We start from the raw sequence: 23,580 nt of genomic DNA on the forward strand, positions 1-23,580 counted from the left end.
AATATATGTCCCCAACAGGGCAAATGTTTTTTTTGTATCTCCTAAATTCCTGGGCCATGTCTCCATCAAAAACAGATAAATCACCATGAAAGTCAAATGTGATCTGTAATGGTACATGATAAAGCTATACACACAACATCAGATCGATATCTTGAGTCGTTGCCAAATTATTATTTCTTTTAATGGATTTTTTTTTTCCATATCTCCTAAGTTAAAGGGCCATATCTCCAACAAAAATAGATAAATTGTCATGAAAGTAAAAATTCACGTTTAATGATACATGATAAAGCTATACACAAAACTTCAGGTCAATATATCTTGAGGCATTGCAAAATAAAACAACCAGAAAACTAAAGGCTATAACTCTGTCAAGAATGAGTAAATCATCATAAAAGTGAAACTTGATTTGTAAATGTACACAATAAAACTATAATCACACTTTCAGCCAATATCTTGAGGCATTGGGGGAAAAGATCCAGAAAACAAATGTCAGCATCTCTGAAATTCAAGGGCCATAAGTCTGTTAAAAATTGGGTAAATCATCATGAAAGTCAAATAGTATATCATAAAGCTATATAAAAAAATTCAGGATGGATGGATGGATGGATGGACAGACAGACAAGACTGACAGACAAAAGGACGGAGATGAAATCTATAGTCCCCACCGGTGGGACTGGTAGGGGACTAAGAAAACTAAAGAAATGTTGGTTAAAAGTGACTCCTTACAATATTATTCATATAAAGTTGTTGCGCTTAGTTTCAGATTTATTTCTCTATGGTTTATCATCCTGATGTTTTTGGAGGTTTTTTTTGATAGAACATAATTTTTGTGTTTAAAAATCATTCACAATACCTGAAGCTCTTTCAGTGTCTTGTCTTGTTTTTGTAATATCGCCTTTCTTCTGGCCTGACCAACCTGAAATGAAATATCATGTGATTGAAAAATAGTTTTTAGGGAAGAAAAAAAAAGACAGTTTATTTTGTTTAATGACACCACTAGAACACATTGATTAATTAATTATCGGCTATTAGATGTCAAACATTTGATAATTCTGACTCGTAGTCATCAGAGGAAACCCTCTACATTGTTTCTAATGCAACAAGGGATATTTTATATGCACTTTCCCACAGACAGGAAAGCACATACCACGGCCTTTGTCCAGTTGTGGTCACTGGTTGGAATGAGAAAAAACCCAATCAGCTGAATGGGTCTACCGAGGTGGTTCAATCATGTGACCCTAGCACCTCAAGCGAGCACTCAACCGACTGAGTTAATTTTTCGGGAAGAAGACTGGCACATGTATTAAAACCCATGGGTTGAAAACATTTTTAATATAAAAGCATTTAGAATAGATTATTCAGTTTTGTTTTATCCATGCTAGGTATATTATTCTTGACTACCCTTTCTTTGTTATGTTTAACAATTGCAATGTACAAATGCTATTGACCTATATAGCTTTAAATTAGACAAAAAATGGTGGGCAATTACTATTGATTTTAACCCCCCCCCCCCAAAAAAAAAAACCCCAGAAAAACACACCATCATTTGGCTATGATTATAGAACTTTGTGTTTGTGTTGTAAATTGTGTTTTTTTTATAAGTTGAGGAAGTGAGATTGGGGCCTTAACTTCAATTCAAATTAGCTACAGATCAGTGGTGGATCCAGAAAATCAATTTAGGGAGGACCCCAATGACATGAGGCGGAATGCCAAGGGAACTTTGGGGGAGGTTTGGATGGGGATCGTAAAAAAAAAAAAATTAATATATAATAAAATTGTATCTGTTGCAAAATTTTGGGGGCCCCCTAGATCCACCTCTGCAGATCTAAATTCAAATATTGCCATAGTATGTTCTGCTACTGCTAGGAATGGTGTGTCATTCAAACTGAACAACATGCAGACTTAGACCCCATCCTTCCTGTTTGTCAGGTAAAACAATTCCACATAAACAATGTAAATACAAAAAATGTATTTTAAAGTGGGAAAAACAAAGCCACTTTCATACAACAGACATTTCTGATGTATGTCCAAACATTTAGTTAACGGGGTGTTCTCACTGCACGACTTGTTGTAATGATTTGTAGTAGTTCTGAGAGAAACTTCTCAACTAACGACTGTACAGTTGCATCCTACAGAGTAAGTAGCATTAGAGTATTACACAGTATTGAATGTTACAATTCTTTTTTCAAGATGTACTTTTGAAATGAAGATAATCAGACTTCAAAGAACCATGAATTCCTGCTGGTACAATCAATTCTTGCTTGTGTAATTACTGAATTATTCACACCTCACCGTTTAAAGGCACGGACCCTAGTGTCAACCCGTAAAAATGGACACTAAGTTTGGTTACAGTTACAAACCTGTAACACATTATGATAACATTACAAGAGAATAAAACAAGAGTCTGTGACTTTGAAATGGTGAAATACTGTTAAAATAGACTAAAATTCGACTCCATAACTGTTACTTCTTAGATGCATGTGCCTTTTTAAAAATATGAAAAATGCATTTTGTGGTATTAGAAACACCAGAATGACCAGAAACACTGTGGTTGTATGTAAATGGATACTCTCAACAATAAAATATAAGTAATGTTTGATTTCTGTTATCATAAATGGCTCTAATAGTGAAACATATGCCTTAGTGTTTAAAAACTAGGGTCTGTCCCTTTAAGATGAGCTATCGCTTTCACTCCCCATCCCTACCGTGAGACTGCAGTTGTTGAAGGAAAAGTAAAGTTTGTTTTGTTTAACGACACCACTAGAACACACTGATTAATTAATCATCAGCTATTGGATGTCAAACATTTGGTAATTCTGACTCATAGTCAACATAGGAAACCAGCCACATTTTTCTAACGCAGCAAGGGATCTTTTATAGGCCTATGCACTTTCCCACAGATAGGAAAGCACACACCACGGCCTTTGACCAGTTGTGGTGCATTGGTTGGGACGAGAAAAAAACCTAATCAGTTGAAAAAAAACCATAATCGGTCGATCCTGCGACACAAACACCTCAGGTGAGTGCTCAACCGACTGAACTAAATCCCGCCCTAGTTGCGACTGAACTAAATCCCACCCTAGTTGCGACTGAGCTAAATCCCGCCCTAGTTGCGACTGAACTAAATCCCGCCCTAGTTGCGACTGAACTAAATCCCGCCCTAGTTGCGACTGAACTAAATCCCGCCCTAGTTGCGACTGAGCTAAATCCCGCCCTAGTTGCGACTGAATTAAATCCCGCCCTAGTTGCGACTGAACTAAATCCCGCCTGAACTAAATCCCGCCCTAGTTGCGACTGAGCTAAATCCCGCCCTAGTTGCGACTGAACTAAATCCCGCCCTAGTTGCGACTGAGCTAAATCCCGCCCTAGTTGCGACTGAGCTAAATCCCGCCCTAGTTGCGACTGACTGAGCTAAATCCCGCCCTAGTTGCGACTGAACTAAATCCCGCCCTAGTTGCGACTGAACTAAATCCCGCCCTAGTTGCGACTGAACTAAATCCCGCCCTAGTTGCGACTGAACTAAATCCCGCCCTAGTTGCGACTGAACTAAATCCCGCCCTAGTTGCGACTGAACTAAATCCCGCCCTAGTTGCGACTGAACTAAATCCCACCCTAGTTGTTGAAGGAATACATGTGTACATAGCAGGCGCGGATGCAGGATTTCTGAAAAAAGGGGGGGAGGGGGGGGGTCAAAATGTGATGACTGATCTCTCCTTTTACACAGAACAGTTAATATAATCACATTTCCCCATAAAGGTTATGGTCGGTTTTCAAAAAGGGGGAGGGGGTCGGAACCCTGGACCCCCCTGGATCTGCTACTGCATAGACCTGATTCAGTGGAATACCTGTAGCCGCCCAATGAGCTTGCCAATCTCCACGTCCTGCAGTCGGAGCGCCTCCTCGGTCTCCAGAGCCAGCAGTTTCCTCTGTTCCGCCAGCGCCGTCTGTCTCGCATGCTCCAACTTCTCCTCCTCCGCCGCAATCTGGGCCGCCTGGGTGCAAAACACATCTCATATATATCAACATTAAAAGAATCATTCATATGTACCCAAGTGGGACAGGGCTATTCCACCCAAGGGTACATAATTTGTTCTGCATGGGCTGAGGTCATGGAATACACCTGTCTTGCATGGCTAGGGATGTAAGAAAAATATATCCTGCAATCACTATTATATATATTGTCAAGATACGATAACTATAGTCTGTCCCATCATTCTATTAAAATGTTTTTTGTAAATAATTTCAGTTTAGTTTGACGTAAGAAGAAAAGTAAAACTGTTTTGGAAATAACAAATAAATACTATTTGTGTGTGCAGTTTACAAATCAATCGGCTCAGAAATAAATACATTTGTGTAAATTCCATAGTATGAAAAAAGGTGTTTCCTGTGGGACAGACTACAGATAAATTTCTATATTTTCGGTCACAGACCAAAAATATAGTTTTCTGGGACGGAACTATTTTTTTAACTAGTTATGATCAACAAACTAATATTATATTTTTTAAAGTTACTTCTTCTTTTATTTTTAGTTGATAAGTTTGATTTGTAAAAACATTTTGCAGACAATTTTTAATTCAAAAATAAGAAATAAATTGTTGTTATTTAAGAACTATTTTGTTTTGGTGTATGGATATTATAGGTAATAAGGCATTCAACACATACATGTATGGAGATACTACTATGGAAAGCTATAAAGTTATGAAATAAAACAGTTCATTTAATTAATTTTTAATTTTTATGTGGATTACAGGATAAATAAAATAACTGGTTACTGTCTTAAGATATTGGGTTTATCCTGCTCCGGTCGAATTCTAACCTTCATAGGATAAAACTGATAGCTTAAGCTTAATTACGACAGTAACCAGTTATTCTTTATATATCAGCTAAATTTACAAAATCTACGTTTGTCTTAGATGTGTGTAACAACAAATATTTACAATGTATAAACACCTGTGTTTAAGGAAGGAAGAAAGGAAGGAAATGTTTTATTTAACGGTGCACTCAACACATTTTATTTACGGTTATATGTCGTCGGACATATGGTTAACGAGCACACAGATATAGAGAGAGGAAACCCGCTGTCGCCACTTCATGAGCTACTCTTTTTGATTAGCAACAAGGGATCTTTTATATGCACCATCCCACAGACAGGATAATACATACCACAGCCTGTTTCACCAATTGTGGAGCACTGGCTGGAACGAGAAGTAGCCCAATGGGACCACCAATGGGAATCGATCCTAAACCGACCATACATCAAGCGAACACTTTACCACTGGGCTACGTCCTGTCCGCCTCACAATGGAAGAGGCTCAGGTTTATTCCATATGGGCTGACATCATGGAATGGGTCTGTCTTGCATGGCTAGGGATGGGAGAAATTATTCTCTGTGCTTGGTGGACATTAGAAACACATTAAAAGCCTACCAGCTGCTGTTCCTGCTTCTCCTGCTCTTTCTGACTGGATACCAGTTTTGTCAACTTGATTTCCTCCTGTTTTTGACGCAGCTCCTCCAGTCTTGCTCGTCTTTGGTTCAGTTTAATCTCTAAGCTGTGGATGTACATGTATTGCATACAGTTTAATCACCCTTTAATTGCCACAATTGATGTATTAAATGTAGTTTAATTGCTAAGCTGTCAATGTATTACATTGTTTAATCTACACCTTGTTGTTGTATTACAGCTGTGCATGTATCACAGTTTAATATCTAAGTTGTGGATGTTTTACACCTTAATCTCTAAACTGAGTACAGTATGTATTACAGTTTAATCTCTAAGCTGTTGGGGTCTTACATGCAGTTTAATCCATACCTGTGCATCTGTAATAATTTCTATCCGGAAAACATGTCTGTGATTCATTTTAAGCCAGCAGTATACCAACATGCAATTATGGTCAAAGTTTACCACATATAAATACAGAATTTATAAACATGGATAACTCATACATGGATATAAAAATAATTGATAGAATTCATTTCATTTCAACTTATTTTCGGGATTATATCCAATTAAGGTTCAAGCATGCTGTCCTGGGCACACACCTCAGCTATCTGGGCTGTCTGTACAGGACAGTGGGTTAGTTGTTAGTGGTTAGTGAGAGAGAAGAGGGTGTAATGGTCTTACACCTACCCACTGAGTCATTAAAACTCATTCTGGGTGGAAGCCGATACAGGGCTGTAAACCCTGTACAACCCCAGCCTTATGCCTCATGGCTTAACTACGATGCTACCGAGGCCGATAGAAAAAAAGAGGTTTTTGAACAATTTTTAGTTTTTTACTGTGGGTACTAATTGTATTCCATACCTTTTTTGTTGCCTCATTTTGCTATTCTGAAGCTGGTTGGACAAAGCATGCATGTTCCGCTGGTGCTCTTGAAGAACTCTTTCTTTAGCGCTGAAATAAACAATATATTAAGTGAATGTTTGGTATGAGGATCACAGGCAACAAATATACACGTTCATGAAATAATGGAAGCCTATATTTGGAAGCGATTTCCACAAATATTTTAAAGGGAAGGGACTGACAAAAAGGTAAAATATTCTCTTTTTGATGAATAGGCTACTTAATTTGACCTCCCAACTTTACATAAAAATTTACCCCTTCATGGGCTACTCTTTTCAATTAACAGCAAGGGATCTTTTATATGCACCATCCCACAGACAGTATAGTACATACCACGGACTTTGTTACACCAGTTGTAGAGCACTGGCTGGAATGAGAAATAGCCCAATGGGTACACCAACAGGGATCAATCCTAGACCGACAGTGCATCAAGCGAGTGCTTTACCACTGGGCTACGTCTCGCCCCTAACTAGTGGGTTGTTTCATTCAGCAAGTCAGTAATACAGTATTGGTAGATTCACTGTAATTATTGGTATTCGTGAATATTTTTATTCGTATTTGAGACCCTATATTCATGATACGTATCGTATTCACCACTTGGTGTATTCGTTGCAGCTCTAGTACTCAAACATGTTGATTTTTATAGACGGTTTTCTCATATCTGAAGTACAGTGAAACCCCTCTAAACCAGACACCCATGGGACCAAGACAAATGTCGGGTTTAAGAGGGATCCGGTTTAGAGAGGTGAAGTTCTGTCCTGATTTTTAGAAAGGGACTCTGTTAAGACGTTCGGTTTTGAGGGAATTCCGGTTCACAGAGGGTTTGGTCTTGAGAGGTTTCACTATATATACTCTGATAATAACCGTCATCCCCAGCATGTGGTTTATATGAATGGCCCCGAAATTGTCTTGTAATTCTTACTCGTCTGTGAGTTCCATGTTGGACTCCAAGACTTTGTTAAGAACCGACGTCTGCTGCTCGACCAGCGTCTCCATCTCCACCGCCTCCTGCTGCTCACGCACTTCTATAGCCTACAGCGACAAACACACGCCGTATAGGTTGTACTATACCAAATAAAACCCCATAGGTGACAATGTTAACATGTGTTAACACTATATTATATGCAATTATATGCAATATATCAACCAAACTATGACCCATAAATACCCGTACTACAACCCCTCTCTAAAAATAGTAACAGATGTGGAACCTTTCATGGCTTATTTTTTTATATAACTGGATGTTTTTACAGCAACCCTAGTTTCACACAAAATTGTAGTATTTAGTTTTACAGGTACCCCATACATGTTTCAAGCATAAGGCTACTTGACACAATTGTACCAGATGAAAGAAAATTGCATATGTTTATTCTGAGATAATGTTTTGGACAAGAAACGTGGTCACGTTTATCACCAATGACAGGATCGACTATTAACTGCCATTAACAAGTAAGAGCCTTCATGCTTAAAGCAGCTCCATTAAAACTGCACAATATTATTTACTGCATCTTAAAACTATCCACTTTGTCTAAAGATGTTTAAAGTTGCATAAGAGCAGTTTCCCATCAAAAGTGTTTATCAATTTTTGCTTTGAAATAAGCTCTAAATAAGTCGAGAAAAGTCACAGGATCAGATACTAAACATTTTCAAGCAGCAAGTATTTGCTCTAAATATGTCGAGCATAGTCACACGGTCAGATATTAAAATTTTTCAAGGCAGCATGTGTTTGCTGCCAGGAGTAAAAATAGGCAGTAAATTTACTTTTCAGGAAGTACAATTTTGGATCATACATGATTGTTCTGATTTTAATTTAATTTTTCTTATCCACACATCTTCTATTTGGACTTACATGTATAAGTGGATACCATTTCCAACTAAAACATACTGTGTTGGTATTTTACGTTGACTATTAAAACCCATCAGCAACTTTTAGTTTAGAGCAGGCAACAAATAAAGATTCCAAGCAGCAATTTGTACTGCTTGTTGCACATAATAACAAACTAATGCTGAGTCATTCAGGTTGCCAACCTGTCAAGGAAGTTAAGACAGATACCTTATTCTAAACAAAACATTTTGAAATAAAACACCACCACATTTATTTTGACCGAGTTTTTGCTATTAAAGTATAAATTACACACACAAGTATCACTACAATGAGAACAGTGACATGAATGGATAACAATGTATCAGCATTATTTGTGATGGAATGCTTGTGGGAATTGTAAACTCAAATAAATGTGTTGTAACATATCAGTGGCCGATCCAGAAAATCCATTGGGAGGGGGGGGGGGGGGGAGTGCCAATGACATGTGGCATAAGGTCACAAACATTCTCGAAGGGATTCCTCAGATTCTCCAACGTAAAAAAAAAAGAAAAAAGAATTTAATTATATAACCGACACAAAATTTAGTGGGGGGGGGGGGGGCCTCCTTAGATCCACCACTGGCTATAGTGTACCAGTTTCAAACTATAAAAGAACGTATATGGCTGGTGAACACAATTTCCTTCATTCAAATTGTGCACCTTTTCCCCTTTGGCATTAATCCTACAAGACATTTCAAATTCCATAGCACCAAAACCACCCCCACCCCCCACCTGTTATCGACTCTGGTCGGGCTGCTGGTGCCCTCTTGCATCTGTCAGCGCAGGCGGTCCCTACTCCCACCCACCCCAACCCTTTTCTGACCTGGATGGAGGAGCCAGCCAAGGCCGACACCTGTGCCCATGACAGGTGTGCACTAAAAGAGCTTGCTCTGAATGTGCAAGTTAAGCCCTATGACCTGACCTGACTTGACCTGACCTGGTGAATACATAAAGTAATGTTTACCTGTAATCGTTGTTTTAGTCGGTCTTGTAACTTGTTCAACATGGCCTGTTTCTCATTTTCTTTGCGGACTTATAAAATACACAAATAATACTTATCATATATAGGTTAACTGCAGTAAAGAAAACAATTATTTTTACTTATTATATATAGTATATAGTGGACTATAAAACACTAATATTATTATGGCACATGTATATGGCATATAGCTAAGTAGAAAACACAATTATTTTTACTGATGGTATGTAGTACATAATGATTATTGTCAGTAGTATATAGACTAGTACATTTTTTGTTTTTTTAAATTAAACATCCCAGATAATCTTCAGTTAATTGTGCTTATTATTATGTGTTAATCTAGATCAATTACAAATCCATTATAAATACATTCAAAGAACTCACCATCCAAAACCTGTATAATATGTTTGTATTGAAGCGTCATGTACTCACCATCCAAAGCCTGTATATGTTTGTGATGAAGTGCTATTTACTCACCATCCAAAGCCTGTATATGTTTGTCGTGAAGCGTCATGTACTCACCATCCAAAGCTTGTATATGTTTGTGATGAAGTGTCATGTACTCACCATCCAAAGCCTGTATATGTTTGTGATGAAGTGACATGTACTCACCATCCAAAGCCTGTATATGTTTGTGATGAAGTGCTATTTACTCACCATTCAAAGCCTGTATATGTTTGTGATGAAGTGTCATGTACTCACCATCCAAAGCCTGTATATGTTTGTGATGAAGTGCTATTTACTCACCATCCAAAGCCTGTATATGTTTGTGATGAAGTGCCATGTACTCACCATCCAAAGCCTGTATAAGTTTGTGATGAAGTGCTATTTACTCACCATCCAAAGCCTGTATATGTTTGTGATGAAGTGCCATGTACTCACCATCCAAAGCCTGTATAAGTTTGTGATGAAGTGCTATTTACTCACCATCCAAAGCCTGTATATGTTTGTGATGAAGTGTCATGTACTCACCATCCAAAGCCTGTATATGTTTGTGATGAAGTGCTATTTACTCACCATCCAAAGCCTGTATATGTTTGTGATGAAGTGTCATGTACTCACCATCCAAAGCCTGTATATGTTTGTGATGAAGTGTCATGTACTCACCATCCAAAGCCTGTATATGTTTGTGATGAAGTGCCATGTACTCACCATCCAAAGCCTGTATATGTTTGTGAAGTGTCATGTACTCACCATCCAAAGCCTGTATATGTTTGTGATGAAGTGCCATGTACTCACCATCCAAAGCCTGTATATGTTTGTGAAGTGTCATGTACTCACCATCCAAAGCCTGTATATGTTTGTAGTGAAGTGCCATGTACTCACCATCCAAAGCCTGTATATGTTTGTGGTGAAGTGCCATGATGTGCTCTACTTCTCGTTCATTCAGGTTTGTCTGGGACTGAATCTCAGGAATAAACGTTTTGTCTTCCTCATTCAAACCTGACTTCAGTTGTTCCTGATGATCCTGAAAATATACAGAACAGTTAAAAATAAATGGCATTCTGCATAACTAAAAACTAGTAATAAAATAATCAGAACTAGCTATAAAACACCCCATTAGTCTCAAACATTTAAAGTGACTTTGAAGCTTTATTTCAGTACACTCCGGACATCAAATGACAGCATATGTACCATAGTTATTTACAGTGACAAGATGAGTAGAGTTCTTCATAGAATATATACAAACATAATTCAAAATAGCTATATACACATTTTAAAAATGAAGACACATGGTGACAAGAGATATTCCAATTATTTGGAAAAAATTTATCTAAGTTTAATGCAAATATATGTAGTCTCAACTTCATGAGAATCTCAATTTAGGGAACATTAAATTCTTAACCTGACCTCTAACCAATGGCATCCCCCCCCCCCCCCCCCCACCTTTACAATGGACTGGTTCAAACATCCTAATAGCCCATTGGCTTGAACCTTCCAGAATGGGAATTATCGGCTGTATTATTATAATACATAGGGCAGCAGCCAAAGCTTCTACATGTATGTGTGCTAGTGGCTTTCTCAAAACCATTTGTCGAACAATCAGGGATGTGAGAGGGGCTGGAACAATCAGGGATGTGAGAGGGGCTGGAACTAAAAAGCTTACTGCTCACCTTTTTTCTTCCCAAGTCGAACAAAGGCTTTCAAATGGCATATCCTGGATTGGACAAAACTGGCCAATCGCAGTGAAGGGAATGTACTATGCATGAATACTACTTGCGATCACGCAATACTACTTTTTTTTTTTTCTTTTTTTAAAGACGAAATGGAAAAGCACATTTACACGTTTCCACATAGCTCACACATCCCTGAACAATGGACTATTTCTTTGGTTGTGGTCAGGTTAAGTTGAATAAAAAAAACGTGTACAGTATCCTCACCTTCATTAGTTTATCCATCTCCTGCACTTCAGACTGATCCAGTTCCGTAGAGACCTCTTCCAACTCAACATGCTGCCGAACCAGCAGATCGTGGTAGTCCTATAGCACACAGGAAGACATTGTAATTCATCTGGTTCTAATAAATTCACACAACTCAATTCGGTAACACGTTTGTGTGATGAAATTATGTTATTAAATCTCTAAAAGCATCAGAACCATGGATGGATGGATGGATGGATAGATGGTTGGGTGAATAGATGCATTCATGCATGTATGGATGGATGAATGGATGGACGGATGGACGGACGGACGGATGGGTGGACGGATGCATGCATCAATGGATGCATGGATGGATGCATGGATAAATGTATGGATGGATGCATGGATGGATGCATGGATGCATGAATGATGAATGGATGGATGGATGGATGGATGGATGGATGGATGGATGGATGGATGGATGGATGGATGGATGGATGGATGGATGAATGGATGAATAATGGATGGATGCATGGATGGTGGGAGGAATGGACAGATGGATGAATCCATTAAATGGAAAAGTTAAAGTTTGTTTTGTTTAAAGACACCACTAAAGCACATTGCTTTAATAATCACTTGATAATTCTGACATAGGTTTAGTGGAAACCTGCTAGTTTTTCCATTAGCAGCAAGGGATCTTGTATATTATGCACTCATCCACAAGCAGGACATCACATACCACAGCTTTTGATATATCAGTCATGGGGCACTAGGATGGAACATCATCCAAAGAGGGGGTTCGATTCTATGACCCAAACCCCTCAGGTTAGGGTTCTACTGACTGAGCTAGATCCTACCTTCAATGGAATGGATGAATGAATGTTTTAACAACATTCAAGCACAAACAACTTGTAGGGGTTATTTCTCATTTCAGCCTGTGCACTATGACTGGTGTATCAAAGCCCTGATATGTGCTATTCTGTCAGTGGGATGGTGCAGCATATAAAGGATCTTTTGCTACTAATGGGAAAATGTAGCTGGTTTCCTCCAACATATGTCCAAAATGACAAAATGTTTGACACCAATAGCCAATGTGCTCTAATGATGTTGTTAAAGAAAATAAAACTTTAACTTTTCAAACAACTTGTTATCTACGACATAAAAAGAAAATCACCTTCACCAATTTAATGAATTTGAGTTCAAGAGCATCATTACAGAATTATTATTTTGTTAAAATTCATATTTCACAAATTTACATAGCAAAAATATTTAATATTTTAAAGCTGTCTTTCAGCATTAAAAAGAAAATCCAGAAAAACATTCCAAAAATTCATGACAGTTATACCTATGTGTTTTTAAAAGTAATGCAATCATGGAAAACTGTTATAAAGTCAATAAGAGTTACCTACCTTTACAAAGTCTCCAGTACTGGTGCCCCGAGTAGCCAACTGCTGATGCATAGCTCTTTCCTTGGCTTGCTTGTCTAGCAGTTTCTGCATTCGCTTTAACCTGCGCTGACGGAGTTTCTCCAACATACTTTCTCGTTCTTTAGTGTAATCTGTAATGAAAGAAAATTATTAAATACATATGAACTTATATAATTCATTTCTTACACATTCATTTTTGTGCATAGATCCATTCATTGTTCAAGAACACTGCATCCGTCTCAGTCTGTTTGCTTATATCTGTCTGTCTGTCTGTCTGTCTTCTTTCATTCTGTCTGTTTGTCTACAGCTAAAGGTTACATATTTTCGAAGCCATCTTAACAATATAATACTGTAAAACTGTTATAAGCTATAGCATCACTATAATGCATGTCATAACTTATGACAGTTTGAAAATCGGGGCATAGGCTGGATTTTATATTGAGGGGAGAGGGGCATTAACAATGAGTGAGGGCCAATGTCATTTACACCTGTTATGGGAAGACGGGCAAACGTAAAAAATGGTGAGAAAAAAAAGAGAGGTGCAATTAGGCTATGCCAGTGTTGGTCTGTTTCTGTCTGTCTGCTAAGAACAGCTTAGAACTACTCAGATTACATGGTACATACTCGCTGTCTTTCATCTTCTGCTTGTAGTGTTTCATGTGTCGGTCTATACTTACTGACTTTCATCTTCTGCTTGTAGTGCTGTACATGACATTACCACTATTCAAACTGCAAGTTCTATACTTACTGACTTTCATCTTTTGTTTGTAGTGTTGTACATGTCATTACCACCATTTAAACTGCAAGGTCTATACTTACTGACTTTCATCTTCTGCTTGTAGTGTTGTACAGGTCATTACCACCATTCAAACTGCAAGGTCTATACTTACTGACTTTCATCTTCTGTTTGTAGTGTTGTATATGTCATTACCACCATTCAAACTGCGAGTTCTAAACTTACTGTCTTTCATCTTCTGTTTGTAGTGTTGTATATGTCATCACCACCATTCAAACTGCGAGGTCTATACTTACTGACTTTCATCTTCTGTTTGTAGTGTTGTACATGTCATCACCACCATTCAAACTGCGAGGAATATACTTACTGACTTTCATCTTCTGTTTGTAGTGTTGTATATGTCATCACCACCATTCAAACTGCAAGGTCTAAACTTACTGTCTTTCATCTTCTGTTTGTAGTGTTGTATATGTCATCACCACCATTCAAACTGCAAGGTCTATACTTACTGACTTTCACATTCTGCTTGTAGTGTTGTACAGGTCATTACCACCATTCAAACTGCAAGGTCTATACTTACTGACTTTCATCTTCAGCTTGTAGTGTGGTACATGTCATTACCACCATTCAAACTGCAAGTTCTATACTTACTGACTTTCATCTTCTGTTTGTAGTGTTGTATATGTCATCACCACCATTCAAACTGCAAGTCTATACTTACTGACTTTCACCTTCTGCTTGTAGTGTTGTACAGGTCATTACCACCATTCAAACTGCAAGGTCTATACTTACTGACTTTCACCTTCTGCTTGTAGTGTTGTACAGGTCATTACCACCATTCAAACTGCAAGGTCTATACTTACTAACACACCAACTGGCTGCTGGAGATGAGATTAGAAGGAGACGATGGGGGTGGATTGGTCATACGCTCCGGAAACCAGCATCAAATATCATCAGGCAGGCTCTGACATGGAACCCATAAGGCAGAAGAAAAAAAGGCCGCCCAAAGAACACATGGCAAAAGGACCTCCAGGTGGACACCAAGAAGACAGGATACACCTGGAGGCAGCTTGAAACCAGAGCCCAGGACAGACAACTCTGGAAAACTTACTTTCCTTGGTCTTCTGCTTGTAGTGTTTGATGTGTATGATGAACTTGTGGAGAATCTCCTCCTTGTTCTTCTCAGTGACCTTGCCCTCGCCGACCTGCTGCGTGAGGAGTTGGTCGAGCGTGACGACGCGGTTCTTCACTTCCTCGTTCTCCGCGTCCTCCAGCAGCTTCTTGTACTCAACCATCTGGCGCCGGCGGGCAAGACGTTCTTCAAGATTCTACAACATTAAATAGCACTGACTGTACGCATGGAATTATTTAGGAGTAACTAGTAAATGTCATAGGATATTGGCTTTATTCTGTTACGGTAAGAATGGGAAATTTCTCATTCGGTCTGAACTGGATAAAGCCGATATCTGACATCATTAACTAGTTATTATTTTTATCCTGCTGTCTATAAAAATTAAAGTTAAAAAAACTGTTATTTTTTTTATTACCACTACATTGTACGATGACCTAGAAGTCATATGAGTGATTTTGTAATATATCTATGCAGTGATGTCATATTCATGACATCAAAAGTCATAATCTGCAATCATATGTTTATGACTTTGCATTAATCAGCCATTATTAATTGACCAGTAGAAACAGTGGTTGCAGGATAAATGGAAATAAATTGTTGTTAAAGGGTCCATTTAACAGTTACATAATGCTCTAGATGGGCTTGTCCTCAACCATCTGGAGCAAGTGAGCCAGCCTTCCTTCAAGATTCTACAACATTAGAAAGCATCGATTGTACGCATGATATTTCATGGAAAATCCATTATTGGTCAAATTACATCACATTGATAGTAAGGAGGGATGTACTGATGAGCATTACATAATTTTAGATGCTACAAGGGGAACAGACCAAAGTCAACTTAAAGAGTGAGTTACGTAGTTTTAAAGAAACTGGTCTTGATGGCATCATGGTTAAGTTCAGGGCTTCTAGATTATGGTAGCCCCACTCCCATGGCTACTGATATTCAATGTTGGGCTAATAAATAACTACTATTGCCATGCCCAATGGCTAGTGAACAAAATTTGTCAAATGTTGCAGTTAAGTCTATTTTGTAAATATGAATATCTTTCATCAGCTGCTACGTAATCAGTTATTCTCGTACCAGGCACTTGTATCATAATGGAGTCACATTTACAGTAAGAAAACTAAACTCTCAAACTGAATTCTGACTGTTGAATTCAAAATTTCATTATTTTATTTTTAACGGCATAGACATATAGTTAAAACTATCTTGGTACATATCAAAGTGATACATCCCATTAGAATGCCAAGTGGGATGTAACACTTTGTGATGTCATCGATTGGTGCACTATAACCGTACAAGAATGTCAACCAAAAGAGCTGAGTGATATAAATTAAGATTGTGATTATGGGTAATAAATAGGATATTAAACTCGCTACCATTTCATATCATGTTTATGTCCCTTGAGACATAAACATGATATGAAATGGAAGCTTGTTTAATATCCTATAAATCATTCACTGTTTTATATATTTTTATATACATTTACAGACATCAACTATCTATGTCACTATTTCCACTCTATACATACTCTTCTCCGTCGAGCCTGTTCAGATCCGAGTTTCTCCTCCAGGGCAGCCATGTTTTTCATTAGCTTGTCTATCAAAGCTTGTGCCTGTAATATAGAGAAAACAATACATTCGCATTTTGTATTAATTTGCTGTTATTAATCAGTTATGAAAGGAATTAAACCATTAAATTATACCTATAAGAAAAAACAGGGATAATGTTAGATACTTTCTAAGACTCATTTCACTGGAATGCATGCTGTAATATAAACATTTAAATCATTCATATTTAAGGATTGTCTGTTATTTCTTTTAGGTTCATCGGGGTATGAACAAAAAAAGCATAATACTTGTTTAAGAATCTGATCAGAGTTTTATGCTTCAAATAGAGATGAAGTTAAACAAAGAAAAAATAATGTGAAAACTCTGGGAATCTGCGGAAACTGTTCACACAAAAGTCTGTCTTTTTTTTCTTTTTTTTCATACCCATATGGACCTAAAAGAAATTATAGACAATCCTTATAATTAAATTTAAAACATACTTACTAATAAAAGCACAAACAATATCATATTTTATTGTGTATTCTTTCTCTTATTTTGGTTTTAGAACAATAACACTCAGTAATACAAAGCAGCAATATAAAGTGACGTCATTTTAGGAGACGTTCTCCAATGTAATTTTTACATTCATCAAGAAATGATCAAATCTGCATTGCTACAGATCTAAACAGTAATTAATGCAATGGAAATTTAATTATATTCTATTATTTTAAAGGGACATTCCTGAGTTTGCTGCAATATTTAAGGTGTTATCTACTAACAGAGACTTTTTAACAATTGTAATTACATATCAAATATATTTTTCTGCATAATATATTAGTGACTGTATATTAAACAGGTTTCTGATCATTCTGATATTTGTACTAGGTTACATTTCATTTTATTTCCTAAAATAAAAAAAATTCATACGTACAAAATTATTTGAAGACAAAATCCACTTTGGGCTTCTTACAAATATTAAGACGACCAAAAACACATTGAATATACAGACACTGATATTCTAAACAAGAAAATATAGTTAATATGTAAGTTTAATCATAGAAATATTTTATGAGTCTAAAACATCTTACAATGCAGCAAACTGAGGAATGTCTCTTTAATGAAACCAATCAGAAAGAGTGTAACAGAAATGAGATATATCAATAAATTTAATATTGCTCACCTCAGCCTCAGACATGCCAGATGTCCTTATAAGGTCTTGTCGTATCTTCTCACGCTGTTCACGCTGTAACTTGGCCTGAAATTGATACACATTATGATATAATTCTATTGTTTTTAAATAAAGCTGATTCCATCACTAAAAAAGGTGCTCTTATATATATATATGGTGGTGTCAGAAACTGGCACCTGCTTTTAAGAATTTGTTTTATTATATTTGAACCAGCCAGTGCACCACGACTGGTATATCAAAGGTTTTGGTATGTTCTATCCTGTCTGTGGGATGGTGCATATAAAAGATACCTTGCTAACAATAGAAAATGTAGTGGGTTTCCTCTGTATGACTAAATATCAGAATTAGCAAATGTTTGACATCCAATAGCCGATGATTAATAAATCAATGTGCTCTAGTGGTGTTGTTAAACAAAAAAAACTTTAACTTTAAACTTTTATTATATTTTAAACAATTACCCACTACATGATACCATCAATAGCTTATGAAAATATGCCCAATATTGATCAGTAAAGTAGTGATAAATAATGTTCATGATGTGCATGAATTAAAACAGTGAAAATAAAAAATACAAAACATTCTCCAAATATTGTTCTTAGTAATGAATAATCAGTGTCTGCTTACAGAAGTAATACAATGTTATAAACGAGACAGCTGGTATTCAGTGAAACTGTGCTTGCTTCATCACCTGTTTTTATGACTATATGTAATATATCAATGACAAAAGGCAAAGTGGGAGTATAAGAATAATGGTCTTGACTTTCAGTGATGGTCCAAACGTACATGAATGCACTTTTGGCCGAAAGAAGACAAATCTTTGGTGAATTGAAATGTGTGTGCTTTACAAATTAAAATAAATAATAAATCTGTTATTGAATATTAAATTTGAGTTTTAACCTATGTCACTGTGCCCTAGTCGCATGGGCTCACCTGAACATCCTAACAGCCAATCAAACTGTTAAACTATACCAATGAACCAAAGGCATCTTGTTCCATTCACATGGTAGCTACTAGGAGGGAATTGTCAGAGGTCAGGTTATGTATAAAAAGAAAATGCAATTCATAGAGAATAACTAGTTAATGATGCCAGATATCTGCTTTATCCTGTGGTGGTAAGAATGGGAAATTCTGCAAGGCTCTGCCAAGTGGAATTTCTCATTCGGCCTGAACAGGATAAAGCAGATATCAGACGTCATTAACTAGTTTATCATCTTTATCCTGCAGACCATAAAAATTAAGGGGAAAAGCTATTATTTCTGTTATTTCAGCCACATTGTATGATGACCTAGAGGTCAAATGAGCGATTTTGTAATGTAGCTATGCATGTGACATTACAAGAGTGATGTTAAAAGTCATATCCAGCTAGTAGCAGGATATGACTTTGCTTTATCCGTCATCATATTCTGTCAACAGAAACGGTGGTTGGAGGATAAATTCCAAAAACCTTTTCCAACACTGAAAATACTACAGTTATGCAATCATGCCTTTCATCGACACTATTTAATAATCACTGGTGATATTATCTATAAAATACTACAGTTATGCAATCATGCCTTTCATCGACACTATTTAATAATCACAGGTGATATTATCTATAAAATACTACAGTTATGCAATTATGCCTTTCATCGACACTATTTAATAATCACTGGTGATATTATCTATAAAATGCTACAGTTATGCAATCATGCCTTTCATCGACACTATTTAATAATCACTGGTGATATTATCTATAAAATACTACAGTTATGCAATCATGCCTTTCATCGACACTATTTAATAATCACTGGTGATATTATCTATAAAATACTACAGTTATGCAATCATGCCTTTCATCGACACTATTTAATAATCACTGGTGATATTATCTATAAAATACTACAGTTATGCAATCATGCCTTTCATCGACACTATTTAATAATCACTGGTGATATTATCTATAAAATACTACAGTTATGCAATCATGCCTTTCATCGACACTATTTAATAATCACTGGTGATATTATCTATAAAATACTACAGTTATGCAATCATGCCTTTCATCGACACTATTTAATAATCACTGGTGATATTATCTATAAAATACTACAGTTATGCAATCATGCCTTTCATCGACACTATTTAATAATCACTGGTGATATTATCTATAAAATAAAACCTTACCAGCTTGTTGTTTCCCAGAGTCTGCAACTTCTGCAGTTCACTTTCAAGCTTCTCGGGATCTTTACTTAATTTGGGATCATTTCTCAGTTTCTAAAAAGATAAAGATAAGTAATTAAAAACCCAAATCACAACATCAAAAACCATGTATCTTACTTAATAATGACTGAATAAACAATGTACTGAGATTTAATTAAATCATAAATAGAATCATGCATTTTGAACAGGAATTCTGCAGATTTAAATGTCTCGCCTACCATAAACTTTTTCAATGCACTGTGATTAACATTCATACCTGCAACTATAAACCAAGTTTCAATGACTTAGGACCTATAAATCTAGTTTGTGAGAAAACTGATCCAAACACCAAATTTAAACCTTAAACTTTAATGCAAAAATTTATGCTGCTGCCAATATCAAAGAAGTAATATCTATTTATCTCACCTTGTTACTTTTTTGTACTTGAAGATAGTTATATCCAAACAACAGTCACAGCATTAATTCTCACTATAGGTTAAATTTATACCTCTTCAGCTTCTTCTTTCTCTCGGTCGACAATGTTTCTCAGATCATTCACATCTTCTTTGGTCTTCTTCATAAAGATCTGGTAGAACTGTTCACTTATGTTCTTCTTGTCCACTTGTTTCCGCAACAAATTGTCCAGCGTCGTCACCATCAGCTAAAAGATAAATATATTACATCCAAGTTTTAAAATAATTAAAATGATATCAGTGATATCTTACCTTTATATGATTTACTCCATTCTGATTGGACAACGTCATTAAAAATCTTAATGTTATTCTTTGGTAAACCTCAGAAAATGACGTCATTAGAGCAAAAGGAAAATGACATCATTACAGCAAAAATAAAATGACGTCATTACAGCAAAAGAAAATGACGTCATTACAGCAAAAGGGATATCATTACGTAAAACGGGTCATGGAAAGGACATGAGTGCTGATTTCTGCATATTTTTAACTAATAAGTTGTGTTGTTTGTAATTGTTTGTAATTGTGCACATTTTTTGTGAATTTATTGATATAACAGTCATAAATTTAGTATAAAATCGCTTCACAATTTTATACAATTTGTGACTGTTATACATTGATAATTTCACAAAAAGTGACAAACAATTCTTATAACCATTAGTAGAGGTCTGGTAGACTCTTGGTTAAAACCTTTTTCACTCTAACATAAATTAAAGACCTGACCTTTAACCCAAGCCATGAAATTAACAGTTACTATTCAATCATAACTACCGTACATTATATATGTGCTAGCTAATGACAATGCTTTAGGTCCCACTAATTCAGGCACACTTGTCTTTGCGTGTGTTTGAAGTACAGCCAGATCCTTTTTGGCACCATAATGTTATCATAACAACTCCTGAAAGGTTCTAGATATTCAGACATGTATTGCAAGCTATTCTAATGTAATTAAAAGCACAATATATCCTTTGCTTAACAGACATTCTAGATAGCTGAGGTGTGTGCCACATGAGGATTGACACTAACAGAGTGCACGAGACAACCGCTGCTCAAAATGTACAATAAAAGCTTTCTGATAATTTATCAGGGTTACAAGCGGCTTTTGCTATTTGTAATACAGCTGTGCTCTAAACCGCTTCTCAATTTGTAGCATCTGCATCAAGATCAAAACTTTTGTTCTAAGCAAACATTGCTTCTCGCATCATGAAATAAATGTTGAGTCTTGACAAGGTCAGCATACTTGAATCTTTTGTGAATATAAGCACCAAAAAAAAAAAAAAATATGTCATCCATGTGTCCTTGACAGACATGATATGTGGGTACAGGACAAGGTGTTAAAACCTTAAAATAAAAGAAAGGACTTCTAATTAACTGGTGTTAAAAAATAAAATTTGTATTGGTTTAATGCTAAAAGGTTCTGTGCAGCCGAATAATATGCAAATAAGTGATTTATGCTATAAACTGATGTGCAATAAAGTGGATCTGACTGTATACGTAAATCTGACAAATGTAATACATAGAATATATTTTATCCAAACCGTTTCTTTTTCTTCTTGTAAATCTTTTTCCATACTGATGATGAAGTCCATGTCTTGATCAACCATTTCTCCATTAGAACCAGCACTGTAGTAAACAAACAAAAACAGCGTAACATAGAGATGTTACAATAAAAAGATATTGGCCAACTGTTTGATTCTTCTAATCCCTGAATTTTAAAAATCAATAAAATAAAAAAAATGGGTATGGTAAAAAATTAAGTACTTTATTTCTGCTATAATTGTGACTTTAATTTTTTTTAATTCCTTTCAGCACATCAATAATTGAAGTACCTCTAAAAAAACCAAGTGAGGGCAAATGAATGAAAGAAGAAAATGTTTTATTTAATGACACACTCAACACATTTTATTTACAGTTATATAGCATCAGACATATGGTTAAGGACCACACAGATATAGAGAGGAAACCCACTGTTGCCACTTCATGGGCTATTCTTTTTGATCAGCAGCAAGGGATCTTTTATATGCACCATCCCATAGACAGGATAGCACATACCACAGCCCTTGATGTACCAGTTGTGGTGCACTGGCTGGAATGGGAAATAGCTCAATAGGCCCACTGACGGGGGGGGGGCAAATGAATGAAATGTGATAAAAAATATTTTCAACCATCCCATGTTACACCATGTTTCTGCTATAATTATACAGTAACTGCTGTAAAATGATAACCAAAATATATGTACATGTATGTACCTCTTAATACATAGCCATGGGGGAAAAAATCAAATACAAAGAAAAATAATTCGCCCACACTCTATTGTTAGGAATTTGTAACTACAACATGTATTTCAAATACAGAATTTAGAAACATTACATTTTTTTTCCAAAGTGAGTATGCAATACCGGTACTTTGTTCTAACAAACCCATCGATCGGGAATGGAATGGAATTGAATTGAAAGGTTTATTTAACTACTTATGATGCCATAATGTACAGACAAACATCTCAAAACCAGACCCTCTGTAAACCGGAATTCCCTCAAAACTGGATGTTTTTCATGGTCCCTTTTAAATATCTGTGCAGAAAAGAACCTCTCTAAACCAGATACCTCTAGAAACCAGACTTTTTACTTGGTCCCGAAGGTGTCCAGTTTAAAGGGGTTTCACTGTATATGTAATAAACAGTTTGAAAGAACTGCAACACCTCAGGCTGTTTTCAGATTCAATCAATACATGTATTACAGGTCAAGTTGGTGGTTTGAAGAAAATGAATACAAGTTGTAATAATCTCAAAGGAAGAATGTAAAGTTTGTTTTGTTTAACAACACCACTAGAACACATTGATTTATTAATCATCGGCTATTGGATGTAAAATATTTTGTAATTTTTGACATCTAGTCTTAAAGAGGAAACTTCTATATTTTTTTCATTAGTAGCAAGGGATCTTTTATATGCACCATCCCATAGAGAGAATAGCACATACCATGGCCTTTGATATACCAGTCGTGATGCACTGGCTGTAATGAGAAATAGCCCAATGGGTCCACCGACGGGGATTGATCCCAGACCAACCATGCACCAGGCGAGTGCTTTACCACTGGGCTACGTACTGCCCCTCGAAGGTAGAAGCACAGATTTCAATATCCAACACTGGCGTAGGAAGCAGGGGGGACACACACACACACAGTTTTCAGATATTTTGCTTTATAATAGTATAAAAGTGTGTAAATATAAAAGTGTGCTTTTTGGCACCTCCCTATGCTCGTGTCCAATGACTTGGAATTATGGGGAGAGGGATTAAATTTAGTCAGACAATGACCATGGTTATAGTCTTTTGAAAAACTTGAAGCAATGGTAAGT

The 23,580-nt window shown here is 36.4% G+C and overlaps 1 protein-coding gene across 1 annotated transcript in view; it reads right to left on the bottom strand.

Moving 5' to 3' along the window:
- Window positions 1-23,580, bottom strand: part of LOC121383558 (trichohyalin-like) — a 58,601-nt gene that overhangs the window by 14,359 nt on the left and 20,662 nt on the right. Inside the window, exons 4-18 of the mRNA XM_041513645.1 lie at window positions 21,765-21,849; window positions 20,265-20,417; window positions 19,742-19,831; window positions 17,570-17,644; window positions 16,371-16,454; window positions 14,818-15,034; window positions 12,953-13,101; window positions 11,565-11,663; window positions 10,510-10,651; window positions 9,169-9,236; window positions 7,264-7,373; window positions 6,303-6,392; window positions 5,427-5,550; window positions 3,846-3,992; window positions 854-916 (exon numbers count right to left, since the gene is read on the bottom strand). Of these exons, the coding sequence (XP_041369579.1) occupies window positions 854-916; window positions 3,846-3,992; window positions 5,427-5,550; window positions 6,303-6,392; window positions 7,264-7,373; window positions 9,169-9,236; window positions 10,510-10,651; window positions 11,565-11,663; window positions 12,953-13,101; window positions 14,818-15,034; window positions 16,371-16,454; window positions 17,570-17,644; window positions 19,742-19,831; window positions 20,265-20,417; window positions 21,765-21,849 (1,696 nt within the window). The remainder of the gene's footprint in view (window positions 1-853; window positions 917-3,845; window positions 3,993-5,426; window positions 5,551-6,302; window positions 6,393-7,263; window positions 7,374-9,168; window positions 9,237-10,509; window positions 10,652-11,564; window positions 11,664-12,952; window positions 13,102-14,817; window positions 15,035-16,370; window positions 16,455-17,569; window positions 17,645-19,741; window positions 19,832-20,264; window positions 20,418-21,764; window positions 21,850-23,580) is intronic.

This window comes from Gigantopelta aegis, chromosome 10 (genome assembly GCF_016097555.1).
Source record: "Gigantopelta aegis isolate Gae_Host chromosome 10, Gae_host_genome, whole genome shotgun sequence".
Lineage (NCBI taxonomy): Eukaryota > Metazoa > Mollusca > Gastropoda > Neomphalida > Peltospiridae > Gigantopelta > Gigantopelta aegis.